The sequence below is a fragment of the Budorcas taxicolor genome, chromosome 25 (assembly GCF_023091745.1).
Source record: "Budorcas taxicolor isolate Tak-1 chromosome 25, Takin1.1, whole genome shotgun sequence".
Classification (NCBI taxonomy): domain Eukaryota; kingdom Metazoa; phylum Chordata; class Mammalia; order Artiodactyla; family Bovidae; genus Budorcas; species Budorcas taxicolor.
The window spans coordinates 29,550,863-29,573,443 of NC_068934.1; the positions used below are offsets into that span (position 1 = coordinate 29,550,863).

The following is a 22,581-nucleotide window of genomic DNA, read 5'->3' on the forward strand; positions in this document are numbered from 1 at the left end:
GGGGTTGCTAAGAGTCGGATACGACTGAGCGACTTCACTTTCACTTTTCACTTTCCTGCATTGGAGAAAGAAATGGCAACCCACTCCGGTGTTCTTGCCTGGAGAATCTCAGGGACGGGGGAGCCTGGTGGGCTGCCATCTATGGGGTCACACAGAGTCGGACACGGCTGAAGTGACTTAGCAGCAGTAGCAGACCCGATTTTACTCGTAGTTAAATTAGTAGAAAGCTATCATTGAACGTCAAAACCATTTACAATTAGACTCCACACGAAGGGCTGAAAAGGAATGTGATCGTCTCATAACAAATGACCGAGATGTCTGAGTAACCAAACAAGGATGGGGAGTCTTGCTTCAGCACCACGGAGAGGTCATAACTAGGCTTTTGCGCGTTTTTCTAGAGATGCTGATTGAAATCTCAAGATTCCGGTTAGAAAATTTGAAGAAAAAAATATTCTGCTTCTTTTGTCCAGATTTAGCAGCCATTGGTGCAAAGAATCTATCCCTGATTGTGCAGGTGAAGGTGGGAGGTGAAGGCTGTACCAAAGGGGAAACAGTTTTCTCCGCGTTGTTTCAGCAAGAGACACGTATCAGAACTAAGATGAAAACAAGCCGGTATTTGGAAACATGACAGGTATCGAGTAACAGGGACAGTAGTTAGAATTTGAATAACTTTACTTCCTTTCTGCATCTTTCCCATTTGTCCAGTGAGCCTCACTCCTTCTGACTCCACTTTCCTTTGCCATTCACTACTAGCCTTTCTGACATCTTGCAACGTAGCAACAGAAATTTCGGGGGAAGGCGAACATGCGAGTTTGAAGCGGGGTGCGGGGGTCCTGCCCCACCACCTGGAGAATAGTCTGGGGAGAGGGTGGTGGGGGAGAAGAGGTAGGACTCTCGAATCATTGCGGAGATTCCTGCCGCTTAGTCTCCCACGCCGCTGCTGGCTCAGCAGAGGTCCGCCTAACATTCTAACATTCGCCAAAGAAGCGCCCGTGCCGGGTTTCTAACTCCTAGAGCCGACCTGCGGCTGGGCGGAGGACCGCTACCCACGCCCCCTCCTCCCCGGACCACGCCCTCCGCCCCTGACTCCTCCCACCTCCCCGGAGCTAGAGCGCCTGCGCGCGGCGGGTGGTGGCTCTCCCCACCCCCCACCCCCAGCCCCCGCCCGGCCGGAGCAAAGCCCATTGGCCGCTGTGTGGGGCCGCGTGCTCCCTCGCGCCTGTGACTGTCGCACGTGCTGGGGCCGGAAGCAGCCGTCGCAGCGATGGCGTCGTTACTTTGGGGAGGCGACGCGGGGGCCGCGGAGAGCGAGCGGCTGAACGGCCACGTAACCGCCACCGAGCCGGGGAGGGCCTGCGGGTGGGAGCCAGAACAGCACTCCCTGAGGGAGATGTGCTGGGGAGGGGAAGGGGGAGCCCCGGTAGCGTTTGGAGTGGGGTGTCAGGTGAGATGTGGCAAGGATTTGGAAGCGGGCCATCGGAAGGGAGACTCCGAGAGAAACAAGACCTCGGGTTGGAAAGGGCAAAATGAAGACACTTGCGCCGGGAGGGAACGCAGCTGGTGGCCCCAAGTAGACCCCGACTTTTCTGTTCTCCCAATTTGACCACTAGGCCTTGGCTAGCCTTCATCTTCGTCTTAACTACCAACACGCTTTCCTGTCCACTTTCCTTTGCTTGTCCTGGGACCCCCCAAGAACCGTCCCATTTAGACCAGAGGCTTAAAAGAGGAATTTCACATGCAGGAGCAGCGGAAAGTCTCCTTCCAATTTTAGGGTAATTCATACAGGAGACCAGTTCCTGAAAGGAATCCATTTATACATAACATTGCAAAAGAAACAGTATTGGGAGGGGGAATCTTCCCTTTCTTCCTTCCAGTCTGTTAGGGGGCAGCCCTGGGCTGCTTGATGGTTTGCTTCCTAATACTGATTGAATTTTGTATCTTTCAATAGTTTTCAAACCTCATCCACTCCCAGAAGAACCTTCTGGGTATCAAGAGTGCTACCATCCCAAACGTAGGTGAGTGCTGTTAAAGGAGACTGGGCTCAGTTCCTTGAAAAAGTGTTGTTTTCCTCATATCCCAACTTTAGCTCCCTTAACACTCAGGGCCCTCCACCACCTTCCCAGTCTTTTTACCCTCTTCTCTACTGCTTGACTCTTTTGTGCACACTGTAGAGTCAGCAAGAGAAACTGGGATAATATACTAGATGTTTATGCTTGGCATTTATCTTTACAGTTTTTTTTTTTTCCCTCACATCCTTTTAGATGGTTCTGTTAATAGGATTGAAGACGATGATGAAGATGATGTAGGTAGGAAATAAATCCATTTGTGGGTATTTACTCGCATTCTGTTTCATGTAATCATGACTTCACAATGTGAATGAATAATATCTTAAGTGGAAAAGAACCATCTTTTCTTCTGTTTTCTTTATGAATAGTGAATGTCAGAAAAAACACTAACTTGGGAGTGGGGATTACCTCTTCCGAGGAAAATTGAAATAGAATATGTAGGAATGGGTTAAGAATTTTCAGCTGGCAAGGACAAAGTAGGTCTGGTGGCAATGGATGTAGGCTTGCTTGAGGATCGAGTCTGGTGTAGGGCAGAGTCTAAGAAACAAGAATTCTGTCATCCTTTCTAGAACCTTCTTTTAGAAGAAAAATGACAGCAGGAGCAGTTTCTTGATACACAGTCACTGAATGGAAGGAAGCAACTTGTTAGATGTCATTCGGGAGGCTTGACTTTTCCCCTGCAACATCCCCTTTTTTATCCTTCCTTTTCTAGTGGATTTGGCAGCTAATTCACTCTTAAACAAGTTAATCCGGCAGTCCTTAGTAGAATCCAGTCACCGGGTTGAAGTCTTACAAAAGGATCCCAGCTCTCCACTCTACTCAGTGAAAACATTTGAAGAGCTGCGGCTGTGAGTATTTGTGCCTTAAGTGTGGGAAAATGCCAGAAAGTGTAGCACAGAACAAACTAATCTGCTAATAAAAAATCCATCAGATTCTCCTTCATGTTCTAATAATCAGCATTCAACTGAGATGTGGACATTTTGCCTGGAAATAAAATGCAGCTTAAAGAGGAACACCAGGCTATCTGAGTTGTACAATGACTTGAGAACCTTTCTGAAAGTAAAATTTTTAACCTTGCTGGGCTATGGGGGATAGCTAAGCCAGACACAGCCACATTGCTACTCTCCATACCAAAATACAGGGCTTCCCTGGTGGCTCAGTGGTAAAGAATCTACCTGTCAATGCAGGAGACACAGGTTTAATCCCTGGGCTGGGAAGATCCCCTGGAGAAGAAAGTTGCAACCCACTCCAGTTTTCTTGCGTGGGAAATCCCATGGACAGAGGAGGGCTGCAGTCCAGTTCATGGGGCCGCAAAAGAGTTGAACATGGCTTAGCGACTAAACAGCAATAGCAATACCAGAATACAGATAACAGGAAATTAGGTGGCCCAAATATCCCTTGAGATAAGTTACAAACTTTTACCTCTTTACTTTTGTCTCAAATGGTATGTAAATAACTTTCTTAAATTGGTTTGTATTTCCTAGGGATTTATCAGTTGGCATTAAGGAAATGTATTTTAACAGGGAGAGTTACTGATGTGGAGAAACCCAAAATCCTGATGCCCTCTTTCTAAATGGGGAGATGCTTACCTATGATGAAAAGTTGGCTGCCAGTAATCTAGCAGTTCATCTACCAATTAAACACATCCAGACTGTGCATGTCACTGTAGTGGAAGTATTCCAGCCTACTTCACTTTATTCTCTTCTGAACACCTGTCTTGAGACACCCCCTCCCGCGCCCTGCCCAGGAAAAAGGCATTTAAAATACCAGCTTAGAAGAATGAGCTATTGTTGCATCTTCTTCTCCTAGATAGAACTGATATAAGAATCACCTAAATGAAATTTTGTCTTCTCTGAAAATTGCAATTAAAACATAGAAGTTTGTCATTGATTAAAAAGAAATAAATGCTAAATATCATTTAGTTTTCTGCTTGTGTGGAAAACAAAACTCTCCTGGAAAATTGTACTTCTCTCAGATGAGTTTTCCCTTTTTTTTTTTCTCTTGGTTCAAGAGAGAGTTCACCTTTAGGCCCTTACTACTATGCTTGGTCTAAGCTAATAACATAACTTATTGCTTTAGTGCTCCAAATGTACAGGCATGATTGTATATGTTTGAGAGTTGAGATTTAGATATGTTATTAATACTTTTCATACTCCGTTGCAAAGTGGCCTAATTTAGAAATGCACTTTTCATGTTTGTATTTCTGAGGCTACTGATGCATCATAGCCTTAAAGTATTTGATTTCTTTTTTTGACAGCAAGGAAGAGTTGCTAAAAGGGATCTATGCAATGGGATTTAATAGACCATCCAAAATTCAAGAGATGGCTCTTCCAATGATGCTGGCATATCCGTGAGTTTCCAGGGAAATAGTGTTGCAACTTGGTTATTTTTGGTCTCAAATTCAGTTGATGGCCAGCGTCTCCTCTTTCCCACAGACCCCAGAACCTCATAGCCCAGAGCCAGTCTGGAACAGGAAAGACAGCTGCTTTTGTCTTGGCAATGCTCAGCAGAGTTAATGCCTTGAAATTGTTTCCACAGGTAAGGAAAGGCTGAGAGAGATAGGAATGCTTGCAGCGCCAGTGGTATTTTAGTAATGGGCAGTAGTGCTGCCATGATGTGGTGACATTTAGAATAGACGTTCTTTCTTAAAATCAGAGGGTTATAGGCAGCAGTATAGGGTAGTGACTGAGAGCACAGTCTTCATAGTTCGACTGGTTCCAATACCAGCCTCTCTACTTACCAGCGGAAAATCTTAGGAGAGTTAGTAAATCTTTTGGTGTACATTTTCTTGTTAATAAAAATAACATCTATAAAGGTGTGGATCACAGTTGTCCAGTTTGCCCTTGAGCCCTTACGCCAAGCACGGTGCTTGCCCTGTAGAAACCGCTCCTTAAACATTGAATGAATGGGTATCTGCCTCATAGGAGTGTCATGCAGATTGAGTGAAACAATACACAGTTTTAGCACTATGCTCAACATAAAGTGAGCATTCAGGAGTGATGGCTATAAGGCTGTAGCTCACCCAGTCCCTTTTACTTAACGCGGAAGGAAACAGCCTTGGAGAGGGAGAGGTTGCCTGTGAGGTGACAGTTGTCACAGAGTGGCTGAGCAGGGGCTGGAACTGGAGCACAGGAGATGCAGGTTCAATCCCTGGGTCGAGAAGATCCCCTGGAGAAAGAAACGGCAGTTCACTCCAGGATTTTTGCCTGGGAAGTCCCATGGACAGAGGAGCCTGGTGGGCTCCAGTCCATGAGGCCAAAAAGAATCATTACCTGACTGAGCACGCCCAGCATGACTGAGCAGACACGAGTGTGGTTGCTTGACAATGTTGTGTTCGTTTCTGCTGTGCAGCAAAGTGAATCAGCCACACAGATACATATATCCCCTCTCTTTTGGATTCCTTCCCATTTAGGTCACCACAGAGCACTGAGTTCCCTGAGCTATATAGTGGCTTCTCATTAGTTATCTATTTTATACATAATATCACTATACCTCCACAAATTTTAATTGTATTTCAGAATTGCATAATGGCTCTTATGAAGCTTTTTCCTTCCCCCTTATCTCTCTGTCAGTGCCTCTGCTTGGCTCCTACTTATGAACTGGCTCTGCAAACTGGCCGTGTGGTCGAACGGATGGGGAAATTCTGTGTGGATGTTCAAGTGATGTATGCCATTCGAGGAAATCAAAGTATGTACCAGCGAGCCAGTCCTGGCTGATATATGTATATTTAAATCAACTATTTTATTTACTTATTTTTAGCCAACTTTTAGGAGAAGGCAATGGCACCCCACTCCAGTACTCTTGCCTGGAAAATCCCATGGGCGGAGGAGCCTGGTAGACTGCAGTCCATGGGGTTGCTAAGAGTCGGATACGACTGAGCGACTTGACTTTCACTTTTCACTTTCATGCATTGGAGAAGGAAATGGCAACCCACTCCAGTGTTCTTGCCTGGAGAGTCCCAGGGACGGGGGAGCCTGGTGGGCTGCCGTCTATGGGGTCGCACAGAGTCGGACACGACTGAAGCGACTTAGCAGCAGCAGCAGCCAGCTTTTAAATTTCATCTTTTCTTTTGGCTGAGCCCTGTGACACGTGGGATCTTAGTTCTCTGACAAGGGATCACACCTGCGCTGCCTGCATTGAAGTCTTAATGACTGGACTGCCAGGGAAGTTTCCCTGGCTCATATGTTAGATCCTGACTCCACCAATCATGGTATATTAATACCTTGTCTGCTTTCTCGCCTCTAAAATGAGGACATAATGGCACCTGTATCATAGAGTTGTTAACTGGAATTTAATGAAATGACAGAGATGAAGCACTGTGTACACCTCCAGCGTGTAATAAAGATTCAGTGCATGTTAGCTTATCCCTCCCACAGCTGGAACAACAGCTCTGCCTTTGCCTGTTCTCTTCTGTGAGGCTCAGTTGTTTTGTACAGAACAGGTTTTATTGTTTCACTTCTTCATGAAAGTGCTACATGCATATAGCTTAAAAAAAGTCTTTAAAACCCAGAAAATTTAAAGGTAAAAGTATAAGTTGTTCTTTCTCATCTTTCAAAAACCTATTTCCAAAGACAACTATGGTTTTGTTATCAAATCTGTGGGGGGTTTTGTTTTTGACTGTTGACAAAAAAATGGGAGCATTTTCTTCGTACTGTTCAAAAACTTACGCATCTTAAACATCTTTTCATGTCAGTGTGTATAGCCCCACATCCTCCTTTTGACCAGCTGTATAACATTCCATCATTTTTTTCATGGGACCTCTTGATGGACATTGTGGTGGTTTTCCGTTTGGGGAAGGTCTGAAGGCCTTTCACCACTGTGCCACTTTCCTGTAGGATGGTGGAGATGTTGCAGGCCGGCTTCTTAAATGACTGTGAGGCAGAATCAGTTACTCAGGACTCTTACCATTACTGTAAACCAAGAAACTCGGGGGGCTTCTCCTAAAACTCTGTAAAATCAAAAACCACAATGATCCTTAGGGTTTGCCCTTGGGAAACCAGTAGGAAATGTGTTGTGCGACTCAGAATTCCAGACGGTTAGAGTGGTTTCCAGCTAAAGACCTTCCAACCCTTTTCTCCATAGTTCCCAGAGGCACGGATGTCACCAAACAGATTGTAATTGGCACTCCTGGGACTGTCCTGGATTGGTGTTTCAAGCGAAAATTAATTGATTTGACTAGGATTCGTGTGTTTGTCCTGGATGAAGCTGATGTGATGATCGACACGCAGGGATTTGCAGACCAAAGCATTCGTATTCAAAGGTAACCTTCACGCCCATCCTTTTCTTCCTGGATCTTCTGTCCAGATAAGGGATTTCATGTGTCCAGTGCTCTTCATTGTCTTTACTGCTTATTCCTCGCTTCCTTCTCCTTTAAAGCAGGTTGGGTTTTCATCATTTTTAGCAGCTCAGTGAGCCTTCGACCTCCTGCAGTTTCCCACTTCATCTTGTAACTTTGCTTTACTCTTGTGCTGCAGGCTCATAGTGGGTCTGCACCAAATTTTGCCAATAATCTTATATTTGAGCAAAATTCTAAAGAGAATTTATTAAAACCCCATAGCGCTATTGTAAAGACGCAGTAACCTGGGGTCAGCAACCTAGTGGTCTAGTCCTGACCTTGCCTGTAAGTTGTTAAGTAAATCTTGTCATTTTGCTAGGCCTCTCTCCCAGGATCACCACGGGGCATAAAATTTCAGATTATCAGGCCTAATCTGAACCTTATGGAATCATAATTTCTGGGAGTGGGCCTCTCTGTATCACTTATTTTTAAAGTGTTTGTGGTGGTGGTGGTTTAGTCGCTGAGTCGTGTCCAACTCTTGCGACCCCGTGGACTGTATGTAGCCCACCAGGCTCCTCTGTCCATGAGATTTTCCAGGCAAGAATACTGGAATGGGTTGCCATTTCCTTCTCCAGGGGATCTTCCCAACCCAGGAATTGAACCTGTGTCTCCTGCATTGCAGCCAGATTCTTTCCCAACTGAGCTACAAGGGACTGTGTTAAATTCAAATAGGATATTGAAAGACTTATAATGAAAACCAGTAATCGCCTGCCCCCAAAGCCTAGAGAACACTGTCCGTTTTGGCATCAACTGTCATATCTTTAAATAACAAGCTCGCGTTGCTGCTTCTCATTGTATGTTGTCTCTTCCGAGGTGGCTCAGTGGTAAGAATCTGCCAGTGTAAGAGACGCAGGTCGAACCCTGGGTTGGGGAGATCCCCTGGAGAAGGAAATGGCAACCCACTCCAGTATTCTTGCCTGGGAAATGCTTTGGACAGAGCAGCCTGGCGGGCTACAGTCCATGGGGTTGCAGAGTTGGACATGACTGAGCAACTGAACAACAGCTGGCTTCCCGTTAGAGAAAGTGGGAGTTTAGTCCTCTCCCACCCCCACTCTCACTGTCCTGTCCCCTCCATGGCCTCGGTGGTTGTATCATAAGAGTTTGGTTACATTAATGGTCAGTATTAATATTATTATCACAACACAAGTATTGTTCCCTGTGGAACCTTCAATTATTATAATTATGTGGGTTGTTGTTGTTTATTTTGGCTGCACTGGGTCTTTGTTGAATTTCATGGACTTTCTCTAGTTGCACTACCTCAGCCCCAGAGCTTGCAGGCTCAGTAGTTGTGGCTTGTGGGATCTCAGTTCCCTGGCCAGGGATCGATCCCTTGTCCCTCACGTTGCAACGCAGATTCTTAACCAGTGGACCACAAGGGAGTCTCTAATTATGTTTTTTTGTGTGTAACTTTTCCCCCTAAAGTCGCCTGTTTTCCTTTTTTGGCACTGTCGTTATGTAGGAGCCTTCCGTTTTTCCCCTATTTCATCAGAGGTGTCATATGTCAGTGATATCTCTAGATAGTCAAACGCATCTTAAAGTGCCAGTGGTTTCTTTTTTCCAGGAGGTCGCCCGCACACACCATCTCTGGTTTTAGCTGGGCTGGTTGCACTCCTGCAGCCATGGTCATGTCAGTTTCCCCTGTCCTCATTCCCAGTTTTGAATCTCCTGTCCTGTGCTTCCTTTTTCTTGGTTTGCTGAATATGCTGGAATGTACAGTCCAGTGACTTCCTGCAAAAGGAAGTGTAGGAAGTCCATTTTCTAGCCCCTGCCTGTCTGAAAATGTTTTTATTGTGCCTGTAAATCTGATCTCTGAGTTGATTTTGCCTGGATGTGGAATCTTGTCCTAGAAAGCTTTCTCCATATAAATTCAGAACCAGTGTTGAAAACAGAAAAATGGTGGTGGTTTTTTTGTTTGGTTGGTTGGTTTTTCTACTGTAGTTAATACTCTGTTTCTGGTGTTGCTACTGGAAAGTTTAATGTCATCCTTATCCCCAGACTTTTGTCTGTGACATTCTTTCTTCTCTAGAAGACTTTGGAATCTTTTTATCCACAGTATAATGAGACTTCTCAGCTTGGTTCAGATTTTTTTTCCTTCATTGTACTACACACATGGCACATGCTTTTCATTTCCAGAATTTGTGTTGACCAGATCTGGGGAAATTTCTTACGTTACTTCTTTCCCTACAGTGACCAACTTTTTAGGAAGCCAACAGCAGGGAAATACACACACAGGGAAATTCACAGCAGGGAAATACACACACACACACACACACACATATATATATATCATGTATATATAATAATATAATACAGAAGAACTAATCATGCACATGTGTTATTACTTTAACATAAAAATATGTAAAATATGTATTTATTTGAAATTATATATTATTATGTACTTTTCTGTTTAAACAAAACCATCGAACTAAACTGTGGCAATAGGTAGTAATTCTTAGGAGAAGTAGTTAAATATGCATGAGAAAAATACAATAATGTTTGATCTCTGATACAGCAATTTAATCTTTTAAAACATGATTGGATGTTAAATTTTGGAGGCTGTGCTGTTTGTATATATATTTTTTGACCGGCACCACACAGCTCGTGGGAGTTTAATTCCCTGACCGAGAATCGATCCTGGCCCTTGGTGGTGAGAGCACAGAGTCCTACCCCCTGGACCGCCAGGGGAGTCCCTACTGTATATTCTTACAGTACAGAATTACGGAGCTTTTTATGAAGAGACTGTAAATCCATTAGAGCTAGTTACACATACTACCTGTACCTAATGACAGAGATAGTCATGACGCTTTGCTTTGTGTCTCACAGTGCTACAGGATGTTTCTCTTCTCCAGTGTCCTTGAGACTCCTTGCAGCCTTCTCTCCTTGTATGTGGCAGTAAAACAGAATATAATCAAATGTAAAATTCATTTTGACTTGTAGCTCTGCCATCAGTAAGCCCACACTGATTCTTTTTTTAAAAAAGTTTTTTGGAGTGTAGTACACATGCACAGTTAATTTACGACGTTGTGTTACTTTCTGCTGAACAGCATAGTGAATCGGGTATACATATGGCCACTCTCTTTTAGATTCTTTTTCTGTATATGTCATTACAGAGTTTTGAGTAGGGTTCCCTGTGCTATACAGTAGGTCCTTATTAGTTATCTGTTCTAGTTATCACGTGTGTGTGTGTGTGTGTGTGTGTGTGTGTGTGTGTGTATGTATGAGAAGCCCACAGTCCAGTGAGATATCCTCTGAACAAAAGTGTCCAAGCGTAGAATACTTGGAGCTAGCAACAGTGGTTTTGAGACCTGTAAGAATTTCCAGCTCCCTCGGGATGTCCTTCCCCTGCATCCACACACTTGTTTTAGTAGACCAAGTGTTTGTCATTCAGATCCTTTGCATCCGTAAATCCATCGTCTGGGTTATCCGTACCTAAAATATCCGTCATTTTCAAACACCCCAAAGTCTATTAGATCTCATCATAAGTGAAACCTCTCCTCCTCAGGGATAAAGATTATAAACCACAGAGGTGACTTAAACTTGTGAAATTAAAAGATGGATTCCTTACAAATTTAGTAAAGAAATGAGAAAGTCCTCAACTTGGCTGGACTTTGGAAGCAGTTTTGCAGTTTTATTTCTAAAAAAGGAAAAATAAGTCATTTTTTTGCTGCGAGGTTTTTTTTTTCGTTTTGAACTATTTATTTCGTTTTGCAGTATAGCCAGTAAACAATATTGTGATAGTTTCAGGTGAACAGCCAAGGGACTCAGTTCAATTCAGTTGCTCAGTCGTGTCCAACTCTTTGTGACCCCAACGGACTGCACATGCCAGGCTTCGTGTCTATCACCAACTCCCAGAGCTTACTCAGACTCATGTCCATAGAGTCGGTGATGCCATCCAACCATCTCATCCTCTGTCATCCCCTTCTCCTGCCTTCAGTCTTTCCCAGCATCAGAGTCTTTTCCAGTGAGTCAGTTCTTCGCCTCGGGTGGCCACAGTATGAACTGGTTGGATCTTCTTGCAGTCCAGAGGACTCTCAAAAGTCTTCTCCAATACCACAGTTCAAAAACATCAATTCTTCAGCGCTCAGCTTTTTTTATGGTCCAACTCTCACATCCATACATGACTCCTGGAAAAACAATAGCTTTGACTAGACAGACCTTTGTTGGCAAAGTAATGTTTCTGCTTTTTAATATATATGTATTCATTCTTCTCCAAACCTCCCTCCCATCCAGGCTGCCGCATAGCATTGAGCAGAGTTCCACGTGCTGTGCAGTAGGTCCTTGTTAGTTCCCCATTTTAAATGTCTGCTGTGAGTTTTTGTTGCAGCCTTTACAGAGCACCAGACAACTCGGGCACAGTCAGTATGCAGCATCTTCATTGGTCCTCAGACCGTTGTGGAGATAGCGTGTGTTAATTCTGTTTTACTGTCATCTCTCTCTCATCCTTAATTTATTTCTAAATTAGAGATGGGCATTGTTTTTGTCTCAAGCTTTGAAAATAGACTAACATTTTCAGTCCTTTCACTGGCCAGCTACAATGCCTGGCATCTTGTAGACACATGTCCAAAGGAACACTCTGCTTCCATTTCTTCACAGAAAGAAATCTTACAAGGCTTCTGCAAGTTTGACCTAACAAAGCGCCCCAAAACTTTGGTAGTGAACAGCTCAGTATCACAGGGAAGCGAATCGTATGCCTTGTTAGTAGTGTTGTGTACAAAGATGCAGACGTTTAGCTGGTAAGAGCTGCTCGTGTTCTTTGGTAAGGAGTTCATAGGTTGAATGGAATCTGCCAGAATTTATATTTGCTCTGTCTGCTGCTCCTGCTGGGGTTGAACAGAGGCTGGTTTGTGTTTGGAAACAACATCTAGCAGCCTTTTGTTCTATATTTTCTGTGTTGTATAAAAACTTTATAGAAGTCAAGATGTTTTTAAGACTCCAATTTTTAGTTTTTCCTTCCTTTCGTTTAAAATACATTAAGCCACAGCACTGTCCAATAGAAATACAATGCAAGCCACATGTGTAATTTAAAATTTTCTAGTAGCCACATTAAAAAAAGAAACAGGTGAAATTCATGCTATGAAAAAAATCATTTTATTTCATTTGATATCAAAATGAATGTCTTAACAAGTAACCAATATTTTATCAGTATAAAAATTATTAATACAATAGTCTGCATTTTTTTGTATACTAAGTCTTTAAAGTCCAGTGTTCTACAGAACAACCCATGTTTCTTTCCCTTGGATAGTTTGTATCAATTTACTTTTTGGAAGGAAATGGCCCCAGCCTTGGGGTACCAGTCCTGGGGCCGTCTTTTTCAGATGAAAGATTGTAGTTAGAACAGATGGCCAGTGCAGATTCTCCTCCAGTCTCTTCACAGCCCCGACCCGCTGCCAGTCCTTCCTCTGAACTCTCTGGTCTCACAGGTCTTAGGCCTCCCAGGGTTCTCACACCCACTGCCTTTGCATCAGCGTTCCCTCTGTAGCACACGTTATCTTAGCTTCCTTCACGCACCTTCTCCGCTATCATGCTTTTCCATCTTGCAAAACTACATTGAAATGTCTCTTCCACCCGTTTCTCTTCTTGGATTCCTCACGTTTTGTGAGTTCATATCTTCATCCCTTTATAATCACATAAGTGTGAGGTGGGACACTGAGAAGGTAACATGTAGTCAGTTTCCCACAGTCAACCCGAAATCGGTCCAGTTGTGTGAAAAGCTCCTGGGGATTCAGGTCCCAGGCTTGATATAATGTTTGGGAATCACTGAGCTGTATGAACTCTCCTGTTCTCTTTTAGCACTAAGGACTTTTCCTTTTAAGACCTCTGTTGTCTTCTCAAAGGCAGTGATTTCTCTCTGGTCTCTTCTGTTTTTTTGAAAACTAACTTTTTAATTGACGTTTAACATATGTACAGAGAAATATCCAAATCCTAAGTGTACACTGGATGAATTATCACAGAGAGGCTGTGCTTATGGGACAGTGGATCTGATCACGACCGAGATCTTTCTCAGCTGTGCTCCAGAAAGTGCCCTGCAGCCCTCTCTTCTCCTCAGACTTAGCTCTGACCTAACTGCAGACTCTGTGGGCTCATCTTACCTATTTTTGAACTGGGGTATCAATTGTCCTGTGTTCAGTGTGGGTTTAGTTTGCATTTTCCATGCAGCAGCATCTTCCCCTTCTGCACCCTGTTATATCCGGGTCTTCCCATTCCACATAGACTTCACATGACTGTTCTTTCCCACTCAGTAGATAGAACACCTGCCGCTGAGTGATGAGCCTCTGTGCCCTTCATCTGCATGGAGCTTGTGTGAGATGATTGCCATAGACAGCTCCTGGACTGACACCCTAGGCTCCATAAGCCGTCTCCTAAGGAGAAGACTGGCTTGTAAACCCCCAAGCCCTCCAGATCTCTCAGCTGACCTTCACTCTGGAGCCCTATGTTCAGTTTATGCGTTTCCCCAAACCCTGGGTGGGAAGGAGGGGCTGACACGTGACACTCTGTAGCAGGTGTAGTTTTTGTGTCCACAGTGCCTTTCACGGTGACCCTGGAGTGGGAGCAGGGGCGTAGGGGGCAGCTGATGGCCATGGGCATCCAGTGCTGGAAGCTGCCCCCTGGAGTGGGACAGGCCTGGCAGTTGGGTGATGCCCTTTTCCCTTCTCTCTCCCAGAGCTTTACCCTCCGAGTGCCAGATGCTCCTGTTTTCAGCGACCTTTGAAGACTCTGTGTGGCAGTTTGCCGAGCGAATCATTCCTGACCCCAATGTTATCAAGTTACGAAAAGAGGAGCTGACCCTGAACAACATCCGACAGTACTACGTGTTGTGCGGAAACAGGAAAGACAAGTACCAGGCTCTCTGCAACATTTACGGCGGCATCACCATAGGCCAGGCCATCATCTTCTGCCAGGTAACTCCACTGGGGCTCGCCTTCCTCGTGCCCAGACTTCCGTGCAGATAGGGACAGGGGACAGTCAGATGAGTGAGAGCCAGGGAGCCGGGCCCTGTGTCCTACACTGTTTATTCATGATGTCGGTCAATTTTCAGAGCAACTTTGCATAGAGATTACTTGTATTTTATGGTTGACACTGAAGTGATAAAATAGGACTTCAATATGACATGAAACAGGGCATCCTCCTTTTATGTTGATTTAAAATTTTTTTTCTTTTTTGGCTATGCCATGCAACTTGGTCAGTTCCCTGACCAGGGATTGAACCTGGGCCATGGCAGTGAAAGCCCAGAATCCTACCCACTGGAATTAGGATTAGGGCCTCCAGGAAACTCCCCAGGCATTCTTCTTTTAGAGGGACTGCTTCTAACATGTCCCCATTCAAGTTGATGTTACTGTGGCTGTTTTCACAGATACCCTTTATCAGGTTAAGAACGTTCTCTTCGTTTCCAAACTTACTATGAGCAAGGCAGCTGCTCAGTTACTCGCTGTTGGTAGCCCCTTATTTTCATTTTCTTATTTACTGTTTCTCTCTGACATTGTTCGTGTTCCTGTTCTGGGTTGTATTTTTTCACCACCACGTGAACACTGTCAGCTCCGTGAGAGCAAAGTCTGTTCTACATACCTCCATGCCCCCATCCTGGAAGAGGCCCGCCCAGCAGTGGATGGCCTTGGAAACACACCTGCAGAGTAAAGGAAAGTGCGGCCCTGCCACAGACTAGCCATGTAACCCTGGGCAGACCACTTAAAGGTTTTATGCTTTAGGTTAATTTTTTAGTTTTTTCAAATGAGCTTAGACACCTCCTTCGTCAGATCATTGTGGGAGTAGATGAGCGTGACATAAGTAAAGGCTTCTGCAGGGTGCCTGGCACACACAAAAACTTACTCGTCATCGTTGCTGTTCAGTCACTGAGTCACATCTGAGTCTTTGCAGACTCATGGACTATAGCCTGCCAGGCTCCTTTATCCATGAAATTTCTCAGGCAAGAATAGGAATGGATTGCCATTTCTTTCTCCAGGGGTCTTTGTGACCAAGGGATCAAACCCACATCTCCTGCTGTCTTGCACTGACAGGCGGATCCTTTACCATTGAGCCCATCATCGTTAGGTTACCTCATTTTGTCATCCAACCACTGCAAGAGGTGGACGGAGCATTTTATTCTCTGTTTCAGGGCTGAGAAGCAGAGCTCTGACAGGTTGAGAGGATGTGCCCCTGAGAGGCCCGGGGGCAGGAGAACTCCCTGCCACATTCACAGGTCTCTCTAGGCCTGAAAGGAAGGGGGAGCAAAACCCCTCTGCAACCCCCGTACCTCCAGCTCCCATGCCCTGCAGACATGAGTGCTGCACACACAGTAAGGCTCCTTCAACTTGGGTATGATGCTGGGCTTTGATTTTCCTGCTGCTGTTAAGTCGCTTCAGTCGTGTCCGACTCTGTGCGACCCCAGAGACACCCCCGTCCCTGGGATTCTCCAGGCAAGAACACTGGAGTGGGTTGCCATTTCCTTCTCCAGTGCGTGAAAGTGAAAAGTGAAAGTGAAGTCATCAGTCGTGTCTGACTCCTAGCGACCCCATGGACTGCAGCCCACCAGGCTCCTCCGTCCATGGGATTCTCCAGGCAGGAGTACTGGAGTGGGGTGCCATCGCCTTCTCCGTGATTTTCCTGCAGACTCGTCGAAATGCCAAATGGTTGACTGTGGAGATGATGCAGGATGGCCACCAGGTGTCTCTGCTGAGCGGAGAGCTGACTGTGGATCAGCGAGCTTCCATCATCCAGAGGTTTCGGGACGGGAAGGAGAAAGTCCTTATAACCACCAATGTCTGTGCTCGAGGTGTGTGTGTGTGTATTAAAGAGGTTATCATTTACACGTGATAAAATTCACTCTTTTTAAGGATGTGGTTCAGTGAGTTTTGACAAACATATGTAGTCATGTACCCATCACGGTAATCAAAATGCAGAACAATTCCGTCTCCCCTCAAAATTTCTCTGTGCTCATTTGCAATCAGTCTCTGAAACTAATGGCACCTGACCACTACTGAACCAGATCTCTGCCTCTATTTTTGTCTCTTCCAGAATACCATGTAAGTTAAATCATGCAGTTGGTAACCTCAGTGTCTGATTTATTCCTCTTGACATCATACTTTGGAATGCATCAGTGTTGTGACATGTATCAACAGGTCATTTTTATTGCTGAGTAGTAGTCTATTGAATGGGTGTACCACAATTAGTACATCCATTTACCCATTGATGAACATTTGGATTGCTTACAGCTCAGGGCTACTTTGACTGAAGCTGTAATAAACATTCATGTATAGGGCTCATGCAGACATACATTTTCTTTTCTCTTAGGTAAATACCTAGGAGTAGGATTTTTCAGTCATAGGGTCAATGTATGCTTTAGAGACAACTGCAGAACTATTTTCCAGAGTAGCCATGCCATTTTGCATTTCTACCAGCAGTACAGGCAGGTTCTAGTTTTCTCCATCCCTGTCAGTAATTGGTATTGACACTTTTTCATCTTAACTTTTCCAGTAGATGTATGTGGTATCTTGTGTTTTTTACTTGTGTTCCCTAATGACTAATGATGTTGGTCATCTCTGAGGTGTTTTTAATTTTAAAACTATTGACTGCTGGGGAGAAAATCTCTTTTTCAAGCAAAGGGTCTTCCTACTTTCCTCACTTTCCCATTGTATTCTTGCCTATACCACGTACTCAAACCCTGTTTGCTAGTGTATTACTGGTTCGCCCAACAGAACTGAGGACCTGCCATGAGGGCTGAGCCTGGCATTTTGGAGGAGTAGCCTGAAAAAGGGCCTTCCCCTCAGGAGCACACCACCTCCTGACCCTCTAGACCGGCGCTGTCCAATAGAAATGCTTGCACTGAGAGAAATCTCCTATTCTCTGCTGTCCAAGCCATAGACAGTGGCTTTTGAGCACTGGGAGTGTGGCTAGTGTGGTTGAGGAACTGGATTTTTAATGTGAATTAATTTAAACAGCCTCGTGAGGCTCATGGTTACCATTACTGTACAGCACGTCTGCAGAACGCCAGAGAGAGCCCCAGAGTCAAAGCGCAGCACAGGGAGGACCAGGGTCACGGGCCAGACAGCCTGCTAGTGTTGGGCGTGGAGGCCCCAGGCGAGCCCAGAAGTCTTCCTGGAAACAGGAGGAGTGAGAGGTGTGGATGGAAGGGGAGAACCCTTGGAAGTCTTGAGTTGTGTGTACTTTATCCTGTACGGTTTGGGCAGCCGGCTTCTAAACACAAGTGCTCTGGACATCGCTGTGGCAACCGTGGTGAGGATTAGAGGGGTAGGACATGAGGGACTGGGGAGCCAGCCCAGAAATTATCATAACAATTGAGGCCTTGGATAAAATTGATGCGAACAGTGGCTGTGGAATGGGGCGGAGCTGGGGCCCTGATGGGGAAGAGAAGCTGCAGGGGACTCAGCACAGCGGGAGCAGAGAGAGGGGGCTCTTTGGCTCCGTGAGAGCCCCCACCCCCCGCCACACACACACACACACACACACACACTTTGTACATAGTTAGACTTCTGTAGAGTTCAGTTCTACTGGCACTCTTACCTAGCATCGTAGACATACATACTTACAAACAAATATATGTCAAAGCAAGCTTGATTCTAGACTGTGTCTGTGAAATGAGAATTCCCTCAGCAAATGTGGTTCTTGGATAGCTGGGTCCTGAGGTGGAAGCTGCAGGGCCCTGTGGTGTCCTTTCTCTTCCAGGGATTGATGTGAAGCAGGTCACGATCGTCGTGAACTTTGACCTCCCTGTGAACCAAGCAGAGGAACCGGACTACGAGACCTACCTCCACCGCATCGGGCGCACGGGCCGCTTCGGGAAAAAAGGGCTTGCCTTCAACATGATCGAGGTGGATAAGCTGCCTCTACTGATGAAGATCCAGGACCACTTCAGTGAGTGGCACCCTTCACAGTCAGAGTTGTGGACCTGCCCACATTGACAGTGGCCGTGTGTCATGGGCCTCGAGCTTGGGGTTCATGATACAATAGGGTGGGGGCAGGAACCAGACAGTAGTAGGTATCCACTTCTCAGTGTCAGAACTCCTAACCTGAGACGGGGGTAGAGAAAGACCCAAAAACCAAGTGGAATTCATCTGAGCTCAGATTTCTACTTTATTGCTCATTCTGGGATCTGAAGCAGATTTCGCATCCATAAAGAACCACCGTAACTAATGAGGTCCTGTAAGATTATATTGTGTCCCCAGCTTCCTTTTTTTGTCTACATTTTCCTCTACCCTGTTGTCCCAGTGACCAGCTTAGGCAGTTCTAAATCCTGAGTCTTGCTGCTTTCCTCCAGCCCTCCTTCCCCTCATCGAAACAAGACAGGCTCTGATAACCTGCTGGGAAGATGGCTGGGGAGCAGGGGAAGAGGAACCCTTGCAGGACTCCAAACGTTATCTTTCACCTTTAGGACAGTGGTACTTATCCTCTGTGGGAAATAAAGTATACTGTCCCTGGGGGAGTGCACATAGGCACAGAGGTGGAATTTGAAATATAATTTTAAAAGGTTTGCTTGCTAACTGTGGACCCTTTAGGGAAGTTGGTTAAGCACTCCTGTGTTAGGATAACAGAGCAGGGATGTGTGTGGAGAAAGACCCATTAAGATTGCCTTTGCTGTGCTGATCAATGCTCCCTGTTGCCAGCCAGCAACATCCCCGCCATGCATGTACACACCCACTTCACTCCCCATGAACTCAGCCAGGCCCCTTCGCAGGCTCCCCTCACTGCACTTTGGCCTTTTTTTTGTCCCAAGGTATATAGACATGTATGTTCTCTTGTGTGGTGCATTTGATGCTGTTGTGGTTGGTGTGAGTTGGTTATTTGGACACCTGCCCATCCTCACCTAATCTAGAGAATGTTCCTATCTTGAGGATTCCCATATGAGGTGTCATTGTCTTCAGAAATGTAGTTGGATGGAATGAAATTTCATTTGGGCCCCGGGATAAGACTGTTCCATTCTCTTTTGCTCTTTTAGACAGCAGTATTAAGCAACTCGACCCTGAAGACATGGATGAAATTGAAAAGATTGAATATTGAAGAAATAACTTTATCATTTAGATGTATTTTGGTTTATGTGAGAATGTAGGTTTTGAAGGTAATTTTTTATGTTGAGCCTTTTTCAACATGAAGCTGTTACGTATGGCAAAATAAATGTCATGGTAGCCTTAGTTTTAAGACCTGAGGTTTTTTTGAGCCAAATTGATGTGAAGCAGTTGATTCTTTTGAATAAAAAGGTGAGATAATTTCTTACTCCAGTCTCTTCACAGACAAACATCTTTGCAGGGCTACTGGGATGTTGTGGGATTTAGTTCATATAAAGCACCTGAGGTGGTCCTGCTGCCTGTGAATAGCTCAGGGTGCCACGAGATGGCAGTAGAACGTCACTGGTTTGGAATTTGAGTGGTTGACAAGCGCTGCGCCTCCCACCCCAGGGTCTCGACCCGCCCTAGGGTCTCGACCCGCCCTAGCGTCTCGACCCCACCCCACCCCCTACATGCACACACCCCACGCACAGATACACACTCCTCCCTGTGAGTGCAGGGTAAATCTTTACAAAGTAAAACAGTTGGAGAGAACATTTTGCTTCTTTTTTAACGTTTCAACTGACAGAGAGAATTTCAAAATATTTTTCTATTTTAGTTCTTAATGTCTTCAAATGAGAGAAGATTTACTCCATCCTCAGTTATTTTATAGTCTATGAAAATGTGGTTTTATTATAGGCATTTCTTTAAGACAGGCAGTGGGGATTGGGGGAACCCACTTGCCTCATTAAAGAGGTGACGTTTCAGGGAGCTGTCAGGTTTGATTTTCAGAATCTCACGGTGGATGTGAGAATCCTAGACATTTTCCTACAAGTCCCGATGACAAGCTTCTCATTCCTTACATTTACTTCTAGAAAAAGGAAACAGTGGGCTTGAGTAAGCAGGGTGGCGGCGGGGAGTCAGTACTCTCCCAGAAAGCCAGAGCAGGCTTTGCAATCTGCGCCTGTCACACCAGGCGGCCACCAGTGCCCTTGGGGAGTGCGCCTGTCATCCCAGGTTGGAAGGTGGTTCCCGGCCTCTCTCTCCTGGTATTCCACGTGCATGTCACCTGCCAATGTTTTATTCCCATGGGCAGGGCTCAGACAGATTAAATTCATCCAACATCCTCATCCTCCAACAGGTATTTATTGTGCATCCTGTAGGCTACACACCAAGGAGGCGAGATGAGTAAGATGTACCAGTCATTTCTAAATTCAGAGCCTCACGGCTGAGACTCTGAATTAGCCAGCTTTGTTTTAATAATGGTGTTTGCTTAAATAAGGGGCACAGAGGAGGGACCCCCAGCACCATGGGGGCCAACTTCCCAGAGGAGAAGACACTGCATTTCCTTTCATCGAGAGGACACGGGTTGCAAGGTGCCTCCTGTCAGGTTCTTAGTACCACCTTGCTGTCCTCTAGCAGGTCCAGATTCTGTTCACCACCAGAGTTACCTGGAGAACTTGGGAGAAAAATACAGCTTTCTTCCCATACTGTGCACAGAAGTCCAGACTCTCTTAGGGTAGAGCCCAGAAGCACAGTTACCTGTCAGCTGAGAACAGGTAAAGCCACAGGTCCTTTGGACTACTGTGTTAGGGAGGAGATGCCAAGGCAAAGACAAGTCCCAGGGACAGAATCTGTAAAACGTGGAGCTTCTGCCTCTGAAGGTCCATGCGTGTTCTCGTTTTACGTGTCTGCCTTCCTCTCTGGGCCAAATACGCTTGTCCACTCAGTACCCAGCCCCCAGCGCCTAATACGCACTCTGTAAATTCTTGTTCTTTTGTGTAAATATTCTCTTGCCATTTCTTCATTCACTAATGTCATTCCCTGATGTTTGCCATCTTAGTTTTGAACCCCAGTCCTGTAGCACAAGATGAATATCCATAGAAAGTGTATCAGGATCGCTAGACCTCTCTCACTATTTGAGAATTGAGTTGGACTTTGCATCACAGTCAGCTGAGCATTGCGGATCTCCTAAACAAGACTCTACCACTTCCTCTTCCGGACCTGATCTCTAATGGACTCTCCACCAGTTACCCTGGCAAGCGTCTTCCATTTGGCAGCTGTTCCCACAGCGTCTGCACATAGTGTGCACCCTTCTCCCCTCTCTTTGCCCCTCTCCGCACTTCCCTTTGTCTCGCTACTGAGGAGGAAGAAAGCCATCCCCGTCCTGTGTACATCTCAGCTGTCTGTCCGCACACTGATTGTCCGGCTTGGCAAGTCAACATTCCCAAGGCTTGTCTCCGGGGAGCAGCACCCTGCTCAGAACTGCCAGCAGTCTCCGCGTCCTCGTGCCTGGCCGGGCCAGATCGTCTCTCCATGGATGCCTGCCTGAGAGAAAGAGTCCATGGAGAAGCTGGGAATGGCCAGATGATTCCAGCGCATCTGGGAGCTGGGTTAATCAGCTGTGTATTACTTGGCACCAGATACTAAACCAGACCCATTCGGTTTATCTTGGCCAGCTTCAGACCGTGAGCATATTGAAATTCCCGATTACGTACAGCAGGGTTATGATTTCCAGTGGGAGCTGTGAGTGAACACCTCGCCGCGGGGGGCACAGGTCCTGGACGTTAGGTGCTGGATCACAGGCAACCATGAATGACAGGAGAGGCGAATGCGTGGGTCCTGGGCTGGTAGGGTGTCTGACAGCCCTTCCCAGGAGGTGTGATGGCTTTTGCCCTGGAGAAAGCGTTGATGCTCCCAGCAGAGTTCGGGCCCCGGGAGAGCTCTGGCCACCTTCACACATGTCAGTGGTGGAAAGTCTGGAGGGTTGCTGGGAAGATGAGTGGTACCTTTCCAGACAAGACCCTAGGAGAGGAGCCAGTGTCCAGCCTCAGTTCTGCTTTTGGTTCCCTGAGAGGCTCAGCCTCCTTCCCTTGGACTCAAGTCAGGGTGGGTTTGGGGGGGGACGGGCAGGTTGACTAGAGGACCCAGATTTAGACAGCACAACTGCAGGCACGGATGCTGCAGTGGGGTCCAGGGCAAGGGGCTCCCCATGGGCCTGCTCATCTTCACCCTCTGAGCTCAGGGCCCTTGCTGCTGCCAAACAGGCAGCCCTGCAGGCTGGTCCAGAGGCCACATTAGTTTCCCCCAAGAAACAACAGAAGAGTTGAGTCCTGTTAACTCCTCCCCCTATTCCACCTTCCACCACCTTCAGGGAGTCAGCTTGTATACTGAAGACCCTCATGAC

At 45.9% G+C, this 22,581-nt stretch overlaps 1 protein-coding gene across 1 annotated transcript; it reads left to right on the forward strand.

The window, feature by feature from the left end:
- The first annotated feature begins 1,264 nt into the window (after window positions 1-1,264).
- DDX25 (DEAD-box helicase 25) lies at window positions 1,265-19,452 on the forward strand. The gene is made up of 12 exons (XM_052661996.1): window positions 1,265-1,444; window positions 1,949-2,015; window positions 2,262-2,306; window positions 2,779-2,914; window positions 4,324-4,416; window positions 4,502-4,604; window positions 5,639-5,753; window positions 7,149-7,326; window positions 14,063-14,300; window positions 16,006-16,168; window positions 18,079-18,267; window positions 19,349-19,452. Exons 1-12 carry the CDS (start codon window positions 1,265-1,267, stop codon window positions 19,408-19,410), a joined length of 1,569 nt encoding a protein of 522 aa, XP_052517956.1. The 3' UTR covers window positions 19,411-19,452.
- The last annotated feature ends 3,129 nt before the right edge of the window (window positions 19,453-22,581 follow it).

Coding starts and splice junctions, on each gene's coding strand:
- DDX25 (XM_052661996.1), top strand. CDS start 1,265: ATGGCGTCGTTACTTTGGGGAGGCGACGCGGGGGCCGCGGAGAGCGAG. Junction 2,307..2,778: donor CGATGATGAAGATGATGTAG/GTAGGAAATAAA, acceptor TTCCTTTTCTAG/TGGATTTGGCAGCTAATTCA. Junction 4,605..5,638: donor CCTTGAAATTGTTTCCACAG/GTAAGGAAAGGC, acceptor TCTCTCTGTCAG/TGCCTCTGCTTGGCTCCTAC.